General features: G+C 38.7%; 2 protein-coding genes and 1 non-coding gene across 5 annotated transcripts in view; 1 reads left to right on the top strand and 2 right to left on the bottom strand.

Annotated features, from left to right (window-relative positions):
• The window catches only part of LOC138033570 (hatching enzyme 1.2-like), a 16,618-nt gene extending 15,076 nt beyond the window's left edge, over positions 1 to 1,542 (bottom strand). Inside the window, exons 1-2 of one of the 2 annotated variants that reach the window (XM_068881356.1) lie at positions 1,466 to 1,535; positions 115 to 193 (exon numbers count right to left, since the gene is read on the bottom strand). The gene's annotated coding sequence lies outside the window, so the exon portion shown is untranslated. Of the gene's footprint in view, positions 1 to 114; positions 194 to 1,465 lie in introns of both variants that reach the window. The other variant, XM_068881355.1, reaches the window with a different exon arrangement.
• Positions 1,543 to 6,226: 4,684 nt separating this feature from the next.
• On the top strand, positions 6,227 to 6,299 carry Trnat-ugu (transfer RNA threonine (anticodon UGU)). The gene has a single exon. It is a non-coding gene; the product is annotated as a tRNA-Thr (tRNA).
• Positions 6,300 to 7,306: 1,007 nt separating this feature from the next.
• Positions 7,307 to 15,607, bottom strand: LOC138032196 (transmembrane protein 205-like). Of its 2 annotated transcripts, none has more exons than XM_068879810.1 (3): positions 15,355 to 15,607; positions 12,395 to 12,558; positions 7,307 to 8,644 (listed from the first exon to the last, which is right to left on the bottom strand). In XM_068879810.1, exons 1-3 carry the CDS (start codon positions 15,536 to 15,538, stop codon positions 8,354 to 8,356), a joined length of 639 nt encoding a protein of 212 aa, XP_068735911.1. In that variant the 5' UTR covers positions 15,539 to 15,607; the 3' UTR covers positions 7,307 to 8,353. The 2 variants fall into 2 exon arrangements, with proteins under 2 accessions (XP_068735911.1, XP_068735912.1); XM_068879811.1 differs by having other exon boundaries at positions 15,445 to 15,607.
• Between the last annotated feature and the right edge of the window lie 1,893 nt (positions 15,608 to 17,500).

Here is a 17,500-nt window from a genome sequence, read left to right as displayed (position 1 = left end):
GTGTAATTTACATACGGCAGCTTTGCGCCTATTAACGTGACAACGCCTTTTGATGTTTCTTGTCTGTGGGAATAGGACTTCCCACAATACACCTTACGATTTGTTTTGACTTACCTCAGAACTCTGTTAGTCTCGCTATCCAAGAGGTCAGCCAATAATTCTTACTAAAACAAAAATAGGCCTGTGTTGCAGGCTACAAAAATACAGAAGGGGTTATTTTTCTAAACAAACTTTTGTGCTTGGTTGGTGGGAAGTGGAGTTTTATCAAACGAGCTGATAAAGGTAAATTAACCACTGCTGCTTCAACCGTTGAAGGCCTGGCTAAACGAATCCAACATTGTTGGACGATATTGAAAAGTGTCGAACGAGGTGGCCAAACGAATGCAACATCTTGGATCCAACATTTGGACTCAAGGGTCTGGGGAAACTGAGACCAAATTCTACCCAAAACCCTTAAAAAAAAAAACAAACTCTCGCCTTGTTGGTTTGACCAAAAAATGGCGCAAGAGCAATGTACTACTTACTCTGCAGTCCAGTGACGTTTCACCTTTTTTATTAATTGAACAAATTATTTTGTTGCAGTTTCACGGCAGATAACCCGAAAAAGCTATTTTATGTTGTTTTATGTGTGAGCTACACTTGAAATGTGAATTGTGGTTGTTACCCAGTCTCAACCGCCGAGACACTGTGGGTGAAAAAAAAAACACACTTCAGCGTTTTAACGCCACGAAGATAACCAAATGAATGTTTAATTTATATGTTAATTGTCTGTATTATATGTAAGTCCCCCGCCGCGTACTAAAACGTTTTGTCTGTAGGTCTTTTTAAGAGCATTGGTAGCCCCGAGGGTATGTGTTGTTGAAACAGTAGAGGCATTAATGCTGAATATGAAATCTTTGAATTGTATCTTGCCTCAATGTGGTCATGAAATGAAGATCAGGCTTTTTTGACTAAATTATTTTTTAATGAAAGGGGCTCTTGTCACCAAAAACCACAAAAATAGTGTTCTGAAGATCCCGAAGTTTTATTTTGGCAGGCAATACTGCGAACGATGTTTCATGAGCAACAGCGAAACGCGAAAAACTGGAAAAACTTAAAGTAGCCATTGCAAAAGAAAATTTCAGAAGAAGCGAAAACCAAAAGGGGAAGCTTTAACAACTCTGATGACTTTAAAAATTTGGTTTTAAAAACATATCAAAATTTAGAGGGGTAAAACAAATCAGAAAGTTGCGATAGTGGAGAACGAATCAAAGAAATTCGCAAAGAGAAAATTCGTAAGGAATTTGCGACAAACTTTTCATGAAAGAGAAGTATTGTATTGCTCAACAGACGACGTTTTTGGAAGCCTCGAAGTTCATAGACTGGTGCACATAACGGAATTTTGATTCGTATGAAAATTGATCGCATCTACAAAGTCCCGGATATAATAGCGATTTCAAAATTGACAGAAATGTCAACGCCTTACCCACGTCAAAGGAGTTTCAGTAATGATTGCCCTCCCAGCGCTTCCTCCAAAATGGCTGTGAAGTCACCGAGAAAAACTTCGCCGTGACTTTTAAAGCGTAAAAATAAATTATTCATGAAAATGGAACTTTAATAAGTGTTCACAGCTGGCAGGTGAAATTTCGTGTGAAAGCATTTTTGAATAAACTGCCTTTTCATAGAGCTCGAGTTTTGAATCATGCCTGATGGGACGAAAATCAACCGATGTGAAAATTACACACAGTTTAATCTAATCCTGTATCCTGTAAATTGACTGTTTTTGTCGCAGAATATCTTCTTATTCGTGGGCAGGGAACATCTTTGCTTGTCGCCGTGGAAGTTCATCTTCGTCTTTGGGGTTTCTCCAGCCCGGAAACTTGAGAAATAAAAGAAAGTAAACAACTCCTATTTTTAGTGCTTCAAAAAAGGTTAATTAGTATGCTGAAAACCTTTTCGTCAACAGTTCGATTAATAAAAAGACTCATCATGACATTCGGGAAGATAGTCAATGTGCCACTATTAACCATTCACTACAGGTAACATTGTTATCTAAACGTGTTTACTTGCACCTTGCATTATAATTTAACTAACCTACCGAGATTAATTTCGGGATAATTTCCCTTCATAGTATTCAAATCTTGTTAAAATCTAATAGAATGATCCCGTCCCTTTCAAGCTATTTAACTACTTGTTCAAGCTTTTTTTCTGTCCGCTTAAGCCCTTTTTTTCTATAGAAACTATTCAAGTTATTCTTCATCCGCTGTGGCCAGTCCAAAAACTTAAATATTGAATGCATTGATTATCCTAATCAGCGCATAGAGCCATTCAAACCTTACTACAGAATTTAATAATACAATTTTCATGCAGGTGCTCTTTCAACCCAATTCTGCCCAATTCTGTCAATGTTGAATCCCAATTCCTGATGAAAGCACCGTTTATTAAGGTCTTGACAAGTCTAACATATGTTTCTATTCATATAAAAGATGAATCGTTTCATGAGGTGTAAGGTGTTGGCCAAATACGAAACTGTCGTTACGAGACCAGTTCAAAATAGGCTCATCAAGGCAGCTCCAAGTCAAATGCGGTAGATTGGACCAGCCAGCTTAATTAATCTGTCGCCGTGTTTGTTTCCATAAGCTCATTATTACTTGTTTTTCTGTGATATTTTTTCTTCCAATAAAATAGTTCGTCTTGATGATATATTTTTAGTTTCTTGGTGTTGATTTTCTCTGCAGCAGGCCAGGGTTTACATTTGAGGCCGGAAGCCCAACGTTTCGTCTGGTCATTTCCCGTCCCATGTCCGGTACTTTGATGCCAATATTTGAGGGGTTTGTTTCATTTTTTATTATTATATTTTTTTTTTACTTACTTTTTTAAAGAAAATTTGATTGAACTCCAGCTTTGCCTGGCAAACTGATTCTTGGGTTCCAGCAACATTGGAAACAGCGTTTCTGAATGTTCCATCAAATTAAAACTTTCCTGGGGAGGCATGCGTCCAAACCCCCGTAGGTAGCTCGCACCTTGCGACGCCAAAAATGCCACGTCCGTTGCTTTCAGAAATATGTTTGCTACTTTACAAAGCCGTCGAAAACCCAGTCTCTGCAGTAATGTGAAGTGACCTATTAGCCTCACGCTTTTGCATCAATTTAATTCTAGTCTCAATCGATAGGCTTGTCGGTGGCAGAAGCGAGTGATTCTGCTTTTAAAGCTTTTGTACCTCTTTTGACCCGGGCCCGGGATCTTTTTGTTTTTGAGCGCCTGTTAGGTTGTGCCATGTATCAGTGAGATAACTGGCTTTCTAAAGGCTTTGTTTGCCTGGCCTTTTTTCTGCGTTTCTTAGCAGATCGTTATGCTCTTTCGAGGCGTTTTTCCGGCGGTCTTTTGCCATGAGGTAGGTTGGGGGTGTCTCAAATTTTAAGGATACTTAGAGGGGGTCCCTGAGAATGTTAAATGCAGCAAGTAGCAAGAAGTAGTCCTCTAAATGTTTGATATAGTAGATAATTTTTCATCAGTCCCACCCCCCCACAACAAGTTTTTGTGAACGCTCCCTAAGTAAACGCGTCTTGTCTAAGTAATTTCTTTTTAAAATAGTACACCTACAATTCGGACTGTTTACGCAGTTGATCGGAAGCAAAAAAGGGTCAGAATTGAATATCACGAATAAAACATTTTATCTGCGACTTTTAGGGCCGAATTACACGGAACGATTTTTGTTGCATGCGACAACTTGAGCTTACGACAGACCTGCGACTCGTTTACGATTGTCGTGTACGTCATAAAAAATGTCGCAGCATTTTTAAAAGGCTGCGACATGTGTATGGCGTTACATCTCCGCCAAAATTCAATGTCATAATTTAACATTCAACTTCACGATTCAACATTGTTGTTTACCAAGACATATTCAAGTTTACGATTCAACAATCCTGTGGACAATGTGAAATTTCACAATTCAACATTCAACCTCAGCATTCAACATTCATGTTCACGATTCGACATTCTTGTTCATCATTTAACAGTTAACATTCGTGTTGAAAATGCAATCCTGGTTGACACTCGAGTTTGCTACCCGGTGGGGGAGGGGGGTGGGGGGGAGATAGTGCCATATATGGGCTATATAGGTATGTGCCGCTGTGAAGGGTATGGTTTTCAAGCAGTTTACTCTAGCATAGGGTATATAAATCAGAGCGTTTGGGTCTAGAATGGGGTATCATTTTCACGAAACTGACCAGTTGGTTGAAGATCTTGTCAAGACTAATTAAGGAAACCAGGAATTGCTACTCAAAAATATAAAAAAATGAAATCGGCAAATAGATGACTATCATAAAACGCTACTGGATATTATTAACTGTCAAAAATCGGGATTCAGACGGAAATCGATGGTACTAATACTGGTTAAAATTAAACAATTTATTGTCTTGATAATGCGTACGTACGAGCTTGGCATTGCTGGACAAGTATAAATAAATCCTTTTTAAGAAAGAAGTGATTGTGGTATAAGGTTTTGTTTTGGCTTTGCTTTAGACTGTGCTAGTGATCTCAGTTTCTGGAAAACAGCTACTCTAGGGTAGGAGTGATTTGGGGAGTTTACTCTAGTACAGGGTAGCAAAATCCAGCTGAAACGAGCTCTGATGTAGGCTAAGGTTCCAGGGTCCCAGCAGCACCTCCCCACCCAGAAATTCCTTAAGTACCCCCCCCCCCTCCCCCGGGGTTTGCGAAGACCAACTCTTCAGCTGACAATTCAACATGCAAAGTTACAATGGGCCATTGCGCCGAAGGTGATTATTTCGAGGAAAGGACAAGGAAAGGTAACTGTTCCAACAACAGTCGTCCACGAAGTTGAGTAAAAGACTTGGGAGAAAAGTCAACAGACCGCAAAGATTGAGCCTTCCTTGACATGGAATTAATAACTTCACCAATCAATCATTGTCAAAGTCCATGAGAGAACGACTCATATATTCGACATATTCTAATGTCAGAATTAAACCATCGATTTTTTTTTTCTTTTTTTCATCGATCTGATGTGTCACTTAAACTGCCCAATCTCGCTATAGTCTGCTCAGCTGAGATAAAAACTAGAGGACGATTTGCGCCACAGGTCGGCGCAAAAAGCCACTAGGGACAGCGCGTCACCCAAGCCAAAACCAGCGGAGAAAAACGTCCCATTCAACGCAAAGTTGGCCATTTGTCGGTTTGTAGCACTGATATACACTGTTTAAGCTTAAGCACTTGTTCAAGAATGATTAGTTTTTATAAAATGTTTGTTTTTCTTCATTTTTCGTAAGTGTGATGTAAGCCACCGGTCATGTAATTTTCATGAAATTTTGAGGAAACAAGTCGTGGGTGACGCACTGTCCCTAATGGCATGTGTCGCCGCAAGATTCGTTAACCGCAGCGGCCATCTTTTGTGAGCATATGAAATTTACTTACAGCGGTTGTCCTCATGCATAACTATAGCTGTGTGTAAAACACATGGAATATCTCGGCGCAGTGACCCACTCTGTTCTTTGCATGTTGCATTGTGACTTCCTTGCAGTCTTACCGGTCTCATAGATCTTTACATTGTAACTTTGCATGTTGAATTGTCAGCTGAAGAGTTGGTCTTCGCTTACTCGAGTGTCGACCAGGATATTGCATTGTTAACACGAATGTTAAGTGTTGAATGATGAACAAGAATGTCGAATCGTAAACTGTTGAATTGTGAAATTTTACTTTGTCCACAAGAATGTTGAATCGTAAACTTGAATATTACATGTTTAACAAGAACGTTGAATCGTAAAATTGAATGTTAAATTATGACTTTGAATTTTGGCGGAGATATAACGCCATAAGCTTGTCGCATGCGCCAAAACCGTACCGTGTAAATTGCTAGTTAATCGCAGCCCTTATAACATCTCATCGCTACTCGTCGTACCAATTAAAGCTCCGTATTTTAAAGGCTGTTGAAGGTGTATGCTACGCATCGTAAACATGTGAAGACCGTCAGTAAGATAAGAAGGACAGTGGAATTTCTGACTCATTTCTTGGCATGTCCGCAGGAAGGGAAGAAGAAAGGCCCTGGGAACAAACCTGGGAAGTCTGGAGTTGTGGTTTTCTTTACAAACAAGGAATAAAATGAATAAATGAGGGAACTATTGACGAAATATTTAAGGCGAATATCTCTTGCGATTCACTCGTTTCCATCTGTGACATAGTCGTAATATTAAAAAAGTAAGACATCATAAAATTTCACCTTTTCTAGTATGCTGCCTTCGTAGCTCAGTGGTTAGAGCACTGGTCTTGTAAACCAGGGGTCGAGAGTTCAAATCTCTCCGGGGGCTGCTTTCATATTTTCTTTTTCATAAATTTTTTTTTCCTCGGCTTCACAGAAATTTTATAGGTGCAATAAGCGAAATTTCATTTTTTACTATTTCCGTAAAGGAGAACCCCAATTCGCCTCCACATCACAAATTAGCAATTACAGGACGTTAAAGGGGCTAGGTCACGCTATTTTAGGTAATTTTGTTTAATTTTGTTAATTATGAGCTCTAAACGTCATATTGGCAGAGCAAGAGTCTTTCATTTGCAAAATCACGGCCACATAACAACCGAGAATGATTTTCAAGCTTTGTAAATGACATTTTGATATAGACTGATATAAATTTGAAAAAGGTGGGCCGACGTTTTTCAAATTTACCCAAACTCAATCCATTTCAATCCTCTCCAGTTTTGTCCATCCATGTCCCTTCTTGGCTTCCCTGTATTTTGTTAGAGTTCTTCTATAGTTTTTAACAGCTATTTTGATATTTTAGTTAATTCTATGGCCATTCGATCAGTGCTGAAAATACCTAAAATAGCGTGACCTAGCCCCTTTAAGATCGCATACACTCATTTTTTCTTATTTTTTATAAGAATGTTGTTTTTCCGGCCCAGGCTGAATATTCTTATTTTTTTGCCGATTTTAGGCTGAAAATATTCTCGTATTATTCTTAATTTATAGCTTATGACATTTCCGTTTTAGAATTTATTTGGGTACCAATTACAAGTGTTTGGTATCTAGATCTGTATCGCGTTACATGTTCTCCATCGCATCGCCATAGCTAGTGTAGGTTTGTTCGTTTTGTTGGCTAGTTTCGCCGTTCAGAGAAAGCAATAATGTTACACGGTTAAGTTAAAAACATAAAATTGTATTGTATTTACTGATGTTTCAACACACAAAATTATATCTATCCCTTTCAAAATCTTAGCCTCGGGTTTATTCTTAAAATATTCTTAAAATTTCGCAAATTTCAGCCTTGATATTCTTATAAAATATATTCTTATAAAAAAAAAGAGTGTAATGAATGCTATTTTATTACACATAACATGAGAATTTTATTCCATAAAGCTCATTTGTACAAATCTATACGCTTTATTTTCACATGTGAAAAAGGCCTATACAGCCAATCAGAATGGCGTACAGCTCTTTCACATGTGGAAGTATAACCAATCAACGAAAGCGTAAAGGCGTTTCCATGCCAATCACTCGTGCATCTCGTGCAAATCGTGCAAATCGTACTTTGTTATTGAATTAAATTAAATTTGCCTTTGGTTCTATTGTTAGTGAGTTTTTGTTTCTAATTCGCGTTCAGAAAACTATTTTAATGAAAATTCTCATGTTATGTGTAATAAACAGTTCACGACATAGAAAGTGCTTTGTACGGGGTTTTATTCACTCGTTGTTTGTGTCAAAAACCCTCACTCGCTCGTTCCTCGCTCGTTCGGGTTTTTGACACAAACAACTCGTGCATAAAACCCCGTACGCCGCACTTTCTATGACGTAAACTATATATACCGTTCAAGCACGGTCTAAAGATAAATTAGTCCAACAGAGACTACAAAACGAACGGGTTTAATCTTGCTTTTTATTAAGGATTAAATAGATGTAACAGATTACATATTAAATAACAGCGTGCAACAGCAATGCCGGACATCAACATGAAAACTTTGAAAATTATTCTCGCAAGAGGCACACACATAAAGCTAAAAACCTACTACATCCTTCAATTGTAATGTTACAGTGGAAAGGCTCTAATTTTGCTGCTGTTTAATTTCCTGTACCGTCACTTGTCAAATGAGAAACGGGGCCTATCTGCAAGGGCAACATTTTTACACAATTATGACGTCCGACAAGTTTCAACTTCTCCACTTAAGACTTAAATAGCTTACCGTATAAACAATACAAATAATTATAAGAAGAAATAAGTAGAGATAATATATAGCTTTCTTGAAGAAGATTTGTTCCATATGGATAAGATAGGGTGTGACATATTTCTAGCATATTTTTCATTGCGTGGTAAATAAATTTTAAACTTTTTGCAGCACCATAAATTTTAAAATTTTAAATACTCCTGATTTAAACTACTATAGCCTGACTTTTGGTTAAGTACCATAAGTGAAGAATACAACCAGTATATGATAAAATATTGGCCATTGATGTGAATCCGTGTACAACACAGAATCTGTGAGTCATTTTCAAGTACTTCTCGTCCAACTTAAAGGCCTTGTCTTTGATAGGCCCGATGGAGTCTCCATATCCGTGTTCCTTTTCATATCTGTACCTTTCCGTCATAAGGGCGGTGACTTTAGGCTCCAAGAAAACTGCATTGATAATAGTGGCTAACATTGATACAGCAAGACCAGATGCCTGACATAACGAAAAGAACAGCACTTGATCAGGTTAGTTTTCATTATTTAAATTTATTGCAGAGGTTGAAACCCCCGGGGGGAAATCTGCATAATTACTTGCCGAAGTTATACCTAAGTCAAGAACAAGTACCCATCAAAATGCAATGGATGGAGTGCTCAAATGGACGGATGAAAATGTATTCCGCCTAAATCCAACTAAGTGCAAGGAGATGCAAATAGACTTCCGTAAGAAACGTGGTGCCTCTTCTCCCCTGGAATCCGAAGGCAAGCAGTTCGAAGTTGTCAAATCGGCAAAAATCCTAGGCTTAACTCTTAGAGACGACCTGAAATGGAATGATCATATTGGCAATGTCACCGTAAAGGCATTGCAAAGAGTTTATCTATTAAAACAACTTAAGCGCACAGATATTGACTGTATATCTCTGCTTCAATTTTATTGTGCTTGCATAAGATCAGTTCTAGAGTATGCCTGTCAGTCATTTCATTCAAGTTTGCCTGTGTACTTGTCGGATCAATTGGAAAGGATCCAAAAAAGGTCGTTAAGGATAATATATCCCGACCTTAGCTATAGTGAGGCGCTAACTAAATCTACTGTTTATGGAAATAGTCGATAATAAGGGGCACAAACTCCATCAGCGGCTTCTCCCGCCGCTTAATGCTATAACCTACAAAACTAGGAAGAGCAGGAAATTTAGAGTTCCACATTGTAAGACAAAGAGATTTTCAAGTTCGTTTATAATGCATTAGTATTTACGCCTCTCAGTTGTTGAGATCTTAATATAACCTTTAGTCCACGTATTATACTATGTTTATACTTTTATACTTTTAATAACTCTCAGATGTGTAAGCTTTCTTAAAAAAGATTAAGTTTAGGATATTATAATATATTATATTTTACATGTTATTAAATTATTGTAAATAGTTTTTACAAGTAATTCAGTCTTTCGACTGCGATTTGTATTTTCATAAACGCTTCATCTCTCAGAGCGCGATCGGGGGGAGGGGGGGATCTCGAAATACTTCGCGCAATCTCTTGAAATTGAAGAAACGTCTTTTGTTGAGTTTTCGTTCATTTTATACAGAAAAGACAGGATTTACAAAAAAATCAGAATCAGTTTCATCAGAAGTCTCTACCTCGGAGAGGTTGATCTCTCTCTCATTTGGCTTTGGCTCACGCGTGACGGTATTATCTAAATTTAGAATAGAGGTCCCGCATAAAAATTGACCAATCAGATTGGGCCTAATGACTTCAACGCCACAATCAACGCCACTGATTGGCTGGTCCGCAATCACCGAGTAGCCGCCCGAGGCTACTCATTAGGGCCTATTTACACGATACGATTTTGTCGCATGCGACAAGTTCACGACATGCAGGCCTACGACATGACTTACGATTGTCGCAGCGTTTTAAAACATGATTTTAAAATGCTACGACATTTTTTCTGACGTACACAACAATCGTAAATCATGTCGTGGGCTTGTCGTAAGCCGTTGTCGCATGCGACAAAGTCGTACCGTGTAAATCGGCTTAAGAAACGACGACGCCGACGGCAACGACGACGCTACAAAACAATAGGGACCTTATGAATGAAGGGGTAGTTTCTAAAGAAACTGTGGTGCTGCGTCGGTGGGGAAGTAGTATACAAAAATTTGGTTTAAATTAGGGACCTTAAGCAAGCACGACGACGACGACGACGACGACGACGACGACTACGAGAACGTTGTCTAAAAATGTTATTTCCCGTTACTGTAAGTCGTTCGGCTTGGAAAGTGTGAATGCACAACCCAAGAATAAAATTGATGGGAACGGTGTGGATATTCAGAGAGAAAATTGAAAATTTGTCATCATGTGCTCTCGTCCTCCACATGACCTCAAATTTGATCATTTCACGTCGTTGTCAAGACGAGAACGGCAAAGAAATGTATCAAAATGTAAAACGCACGTGCTGGGCGTGCAAAGCTATTGTTTTTGTCCACTAAATATGCAAATTTGCGGCGTTCTCATAGCTGTCCTCGTCGTCCTTGCTTAAGGTCCCTAATAGGTTTAGTGAGCAAAAACAATAGCTCTGCACGCTCTGCACGTGCGTTTTACATTTTGGTACATTCTTTTGCCGTCATCTCCTAAATGACGACGTGAAATGACCAAATTCAAGGTTCTGTGGAGGACGTTAGCACATGACGACGAATTTTCTGTTCTCTTTCTACGCTTCCATCCCACTCATACCAGTTTAATTCCTCGACAGTTACTACACATTTTTAACGCAAAACGACATGAAATAGATTTGTATTGATATGAATAACGCGAACTCGTATTTTTAAGGACGTTCGCGCCCAAAATGTTCCCGCGTACAGATGTTTTTTAAAACTTGCCGCACAGAAAGGTAATGATCTACTTTTGCCAAAAAGGCAAAAAAAAAAAATAGATAAATGGGGGGGGGGGGGGGGGGGTCACCGTGCTCGTTTTCGAAATCATGAGGTGCACTTTTAGAAGCTTGCGTTACTTTAATGCGTTCTTAGCTTACAACTGTCAGCAATAAAAAAGCTACATTAGTGAAATTTAGATCAGGTAAACGTACTCAATTCAATATAACTAATATAACTAAATCAACCTTTGCAGCTGATATCTTTTTCTGAGGAGGAATAGACCTTGAAAAACGATACATACTAGTCTAAGAAAGAAAACTTCAGTCGCACGACAGCATAAAAGGCGAAATATTTGTAACTTCTCACGCACAGATTTTGTTTATTTTTTGTAAAAATGGACAAAATCAGAAAAGGAAGTGATCTACGGAAAGAAAAATAGGGGTCACCTAGCATTCAAGAGAGTAAAATCACCGCGAAGTTCTCAAAGCGATGGTATATTCGCACTGTCACGTCATTGCGTGACATTTCCGAGAAGACCTGGGGCCATAGCTATCCCATGATGCCATACGCTCTCACGTTTCCATTCTTGTGTAAAATGTTTGCGCCTTTAGCATCGCGTTTACCTTCGTGGTCTGCGATGCATGACGTGTGCGTGACATGCGCGAAAAAATGCACAGTAGCAATGGGCGCGAACGTCCTTATAAAATGAAGTCCTCGTAGCCGTCGTCGTCCTCGTTTCGTAAGCTCCCTACTCCCTACTCACTGGTAGGGAGGTCCGTATTGGGCAAACTGTGCCCTCTGTCATGACTGTGTCGTACTCAAAACCCGGTCGGCAAAACACATAATTAACGACTTGGAGTGAACAATTAATAATTTATACTCAAAGTCATCCAATAAATCCTCTCTTAGCTATAAATTAGCCTTTTCCGGTTCTTTGAAAGGATGTCTTATTGCGCTATTTTAATATCAGTTTTAATAATGTGCTTTGACGTCACTGTTAGAGAAAGAAATGACGCTTATTTCCGTTAGCTAGAATTTTATCAGGAATCCGAGACGTAGGAAGGTTTGGAAAGGCTTACAGTGCGTTCACTGAAACCGGGGCCCCCACATAGTGAAAACCAATCAGAGGGCAGAACTGAAACAATGGATTCCAACATTTTCAGACCCAGCGAGTCAAATGTCCGGTACAAAACAATGAAATCGCAACTTGTTCGTTGACCAGTGATGCTTTAATGACTGTATGTGGGTTCGATTACTGTAAATTATCTAGGTGGTCCCGGTTTCAGTGAACGCACTGTAAAATTAGCCTGATCTGATAAAGGAACAGTTTTGAACAGAAACCCCCTTACTATTGCCGTTTAACCAACGTCATCTGAGTATTTACCTGATACTTTTCACTGCCATCCCACAGCTGAACAGGGTGCATAATACAGTAAGTTGCTAAGGCAACAGTGGATAGACTGGAGCCCGCCGTAAAGTAGACTGGGAAGAGCTGGCTTTGTAAATGACCAAAGGTATGTCTTGTTAGTGTAAAATACATCTTGTAACCTGCAAAAAAAGGTCATCGAGTTAAGCCCAATGCGATTAAGTCTGTGTCATAGATTTAGCACTATTTCTGCTGAAAAACGTAAAAGTGCCGGACCTTGGGAGATTTAACCAGGCCATAAGGGAGAGTACAGTTTTTTTACTGTAATTATGCACCCTAAAATAAAGTGTTCTAAATAATTCATAGACCAATAACAAAATTATAAGGATGCAAGGCTGTCTGTACGGCTGTGATAATATAAATTTGTTCTTTTCCAATATTTCGTCAGGCACAGCCTGATATCTTCAGGGAGTTAAATGATTTGCCGTTACCATTTTTAGCCACATGATATATTCAATCCCGGACAGATTAAAATGGAACAGAAATGCTCCCTTCCGTCTTAATCAAGGATGAAGTCGAGTGAAGGCCAAACCTCACCATTTGCCCATCATTGATCTTGGGGGAAGGGTGGTGTCAATTTTCCATTTAATCTGTCCAAGAATGTACGTATTGGATTATTATTCTCTTTTGTTTATAAATTTGGGTTCAAGTGTTTGACCCCTGACGATTCTGCGTATGGATTCACGAGATAGGTTCCATGTCGTGAGGCGTGTGGTTATTGCTGGTTAAATGTTCAGAAACAATTGTCAGCCTTGGAGGAGAGGTGGGTCTGTTAACGGGAAGTCAGTGTTCGTTAAAACGGTCTTTAACTATCCGTTTTGTCTCTTCTATGTATTGTTTTCTTGCAGCGTGGACAGTAGTGTATCATGTAAATAAGTTACAGTCAATGATGAGTGGAATATTCGTCTTCTCTCTTTTTTAGTACCTGGAAATGCATGGGCCGCGGACCGGGGCTGCGGAGTACGTTTGAAAATTGGGGGAGGGGGGGGGGGGTAGGGGCTAGGTTTTGGTATGGATCAAGGAAGTTTGAGGGAAGGGGAGGTGGCGTCTGAAAGCATTTAAGAGGTGGTAATGTGAATATTTCGGTACATCGTTGGGAAGAAGCGAGATCTTATGATAGATTGAAAAGAACGAAGGACAGTGTTATAGGTGACAACAAAAACGAAACGACTCGGTGTGTTTGTGGATTTAGCACAGCTGATTAATTATTATTATTATTATTATATTATTATTATTATATTATTATTATTATTATTATTATTGTTACTTGTACGAAGTAAACGAGATGAAATAATCGCGAAAAGCTTCGGATTATGCAAAGTTAGTTTGAAGTAACGTTTTCGCCGCCGTCTTCGTAGTAGGATAACTCGGTTAAGTGAGCAAGAAAAGTTGTGCTGCATTGCGGCACGCCTTTCGGTGCATTTCTTACGGTGTCGTCATTTCCAAAGGTGAGGTCGCCCTTCACTGATCATTTTGTTGATGGACAAAGCGGAAGTGATCCTAAGTCATTTAGCCATTGTAAGACAAACATTGCATGCGTTATGTACGTCAGGGTCGAAATCAAACGAACGGGTATTTGAAAGCCAACTGTTAACTTATCTTTTGTAGAAGATCAAGAAGCGTGCAATTTTTGAGGAAACTGAATGAAAGTAAGGACAGACCACGAGGAAATATTCTTTAAGTTAAAGACAACTTTGTAAACAAAACAATAGTAACTTTATATCCTTAAATTGTAATCTCTGTAAGTATTAACAATGTTAGTTACAAGTAGTGCTGGAAGTAATGTCGCATACTTTCATTCACGAATTCTGACGTCATCACAGGCCAGAAAACGATATCAAGTGTGTAACAGTAGAGGCAAACTGACAAGTGGGCGAAAGACGTTACGAATTGGCACGTCAACCTGTTTATTGTTAATCCCTTTTAGTTAAGTTTACTAATTAATCTCCACTAAACCACGTCATTTGTCTCTGAGTAATAACAAGTTTCTCCAACCTTTTCTTTCAGAACTTAGGAACAACAACAACAACTACTACTACTACTACTACTTCTACTACTACTACTACTACTACTCAAGTAGCCTGCCTGGCAGACGTCCTAAGGGGAAGGAAAAAGAAGAACTGGCGGGAGAACGAGGAGGGCGCGCGCGGAAGAAGGGAAGAAAGCATCCTTCCCTTCTTCCTCGCGCGCCCTCCTCGTTCTCCCGCCGGTTCTCGCAGGCTACTATTCATGGGACGAGTGCGACATAATTTGAGCTGAAAAAACGAGGGCCGCAAATTTACTGTTCGGCTCTCAAACTTGGTTAGTATTTGGTATTGACCGCTTCCGCGAGCTTATAATATATACCTTATTTTATTATTTATGTATTCCGTGTTAGCCTGTTCAAATGGGAGACATCGAGGTATACTATTTCTAAAGTCTGGGCTAATTTATTCATTTCTGTATATCACATCCAGCCAGACGTATTTGGCTAAATTCACACAAATAAAATTGTGTCAGGGTATGTTTGTTGAATGGTTCGAGTTATTGGTGAGTTCACACTGATATCCGTATGAATGGGCGTTAAGGTATTTGCCTCCCCATACGGTCTGTATTTCGACCGGGTCAAGGTGCAGGAGAAGAACTGCACCCGCTTCAGGGCAAATTACACCATCTTAATCGCTAATAAACATCTTTTTTCGTTTATATCTAACCGTCTGCAAAAGAACATGGGATAATGTTTCACTTTCCGAATAATATTCTTAGACTAAGACCTTAATTTGCGAATATCTTGCATGACCGGCTTGAGGAATATCATTTTTAAAAATTCTACTTTTGACTATTTATTTCTACAAAAATTCTATCGCGACATAGAAGTTGAGTACAAAGCTTACAAAACAATGAAGCAACATACATTAGATGATCGAATGCGTACTAACCGGCGATAAACGACACCCAAAACTGCATTCCAAGCCATGTACCAAAGGAATACAAATGCAAGAAGCGGACGGCTGTGAAAAACATCTCACCTCGGCGGATCTCCTCAGTGATTCGCGACGATAAATTTGTCAAGACAAAAAGGATAGAAATCCCAAGTAAATTTGCGCACATTTTAAAAGTCATTTTGAAGGGTTGAAGAAAGTGTTTAGCTCCTCGAAGAATTCTTTTCTGATGCGGTTTTTCTTAACTGTCAACGTGGCCAAATTGTTTTTTGACATCATTTTGCGATGGGTTTATATAGATACCTGAGAGGATTATTCGTGAACCCTGGCATGATTATTTGAAGATTTGTCAAGTGGAATTTCACATACCAATCGATCATGGCAAATTCGTGGCAGAGTTGAGAAAGTAAATAAATACGTCAATGGCGAGAAAGGTCTTCGTCCACATAGATATGCTTTTAAATGACGCAAGTCACAGTCATTGCTATTTCGGACCGCGCTTTTCACTGGAATCATAATTTTAGTTGAGAAAAATTCAACATACCGATAGCCATAGCCAACTTGAATTTAAGTCCTAAAAATGTGCCGGTGTTTGTTTTTAAGTATTATGAATAAATAAATCCGTATATTTATTGATATGATCGTGTGCTCTTTTAGCATGGTTGAAAAGATCTCGTTGAAATCTTTGTGGTTTCAAGAGAGGGTGTTTTTTTTTCTTTAATTTGCGTACAAAGCATAATTTATCATCACGATCGAGCTGAAACAGCATGTCCACCACGCTCTGCTGTTGTTGTTGTTGTCGGCGGTTGCTCTTCACTCTCTAACCAGCGGTCGAGAATAGATCTCGCAAAATGACGCCTAAAACAGCAAAAAACGAACAAAAAAAACATAGCACAAAAAAAACATAGCACAGGACTCAGTTGACACTTCGTTTGATCTTTCATTGAATTATTTGTTTCAGTTCAAACTTTATTGCCGAGCAAATCGCAACCGCCGTAATATTCTTCTCTCATATTATTCTACATAGCGAGAAAAAGAGGGTGGTCCGCCTTTGCTGAAACGACGCTCCGGCGAAAACGGAAGCCAAACGCTAGTCAATGATGTCCTTCATGGCCGCTTTTAAATTTCTATTCTTTCCGATAAAAATGCTGCAAAAAGAAAACAGTGAAAAATGTTTTCTTATTTGTCGTTGGCTTAGGTTATTATTTTTACATTGCGGTTTTTAAAAAGGATGTTTTTTAAACCAAGAGGAACTGAACTCGTTTAACTGAACTTTGGACTCGTGAAACGCACATCAAACGTCTGTTGGAGAGAGAATTGTGCAGAGCAAAACATCTGCCTTCGAGGGTTTGATAAAAAAAATTGCACTGGGATTATTTTGCTTATTTTTTATTCCCATTTCTGTTTAAATTAAAAGGAATGCGTAGAATGGGGTTATCAAGCAAAACATCTGTTCTAACAGACAAAGTTGAGTTTCAAAGTGATAAATACGATATGATGTGTCAAACATTTGAGGCGAGGTTTATGATGACCACCGGACAAAAGACAATTATTGGAGCAAGCAAAGCGAACGAAATTTTTTTGTAAATCAGGAAGAAAATTTGCAACAGATTTACAGATATTGCATGCTTAATAAAAAAAATAATCCGTTTGTTTTTCTTTCCTGGATTATTTATCATAAGTAGTATTAAATATACCAAGTATATATAACATTTCCAAAAGAATGTGGAAAAAAGTTAAGTTATATTCTTCACTTTCAAATAGGGAGTCACAACATTAGAGTTGTTATTTGATAGCAGAACTGCACTTCGAGTGCTGTCTACTCTATTGTTAAAATGGCGGATTTTACCTTAAATGCAAACAGCATATTGCTGCTTGTCCGGCCAAAGCATGAAAATGCTCTTGATGTGACTTATCCCTCTCTCTTTTTTGATGTCGAAATCAAACAAACAAACAGGCAAACAGATGAACTAAAATCAATTAGTTTCTTTGATTCTTGGAAACGTGATACAATATGTTTCTAATTTTTTCATAAAATTACGCTGACGACAGTTAATCTTTTACGCATAATATTGTCTGCCCTGTTAAATCCAAGGATAGTTAAGCTCGGTCAACTTTATTTCCTTCCGTCTTCTTTTCGTAA

This window comes from Montipora capricornis, chromosome 14, assembly GCF_036669925.1.
Source record: "Montipora capricornis isolate CH-2021 chromosome 14, ASM3666992v2, whole genome shotgun sequence".
In the NCBI taxonomy this organism is placed as follows: domain Eukaryota; kingdom Metazoa; phylum Cnidaria; class Anthozoa; order Scleractinia; family Acroporidae; genus Montipora; species Montipora capricornis.
This window is presented reverse-complemented; position numbering and strand designations above follow the sequence as displayed.

Coding starts and splice junctions, on each gene's coding strand:
- LOC138032196 (XM_068879810.1), bottom strand. CDS start 15,538: ATGACTTTTAAAATGTGCGCAAATTTACTTGGGATTTCTATCCTTTTT. Junction 12,559..15,354: donor TTGGGTGTCGTTTATCGCCG/GTTAGTACGCAT, acceptor CTTTTTTTGCAG/GTTACAAGATGTATTTTACA. Junction 8,645..12,394: donor ATGGCAGTGAAAAGTATCAG/GTAAATACTCAG, acceptor TCGTTATGTCAG/GCATCTGGTCTTGCTGTATC.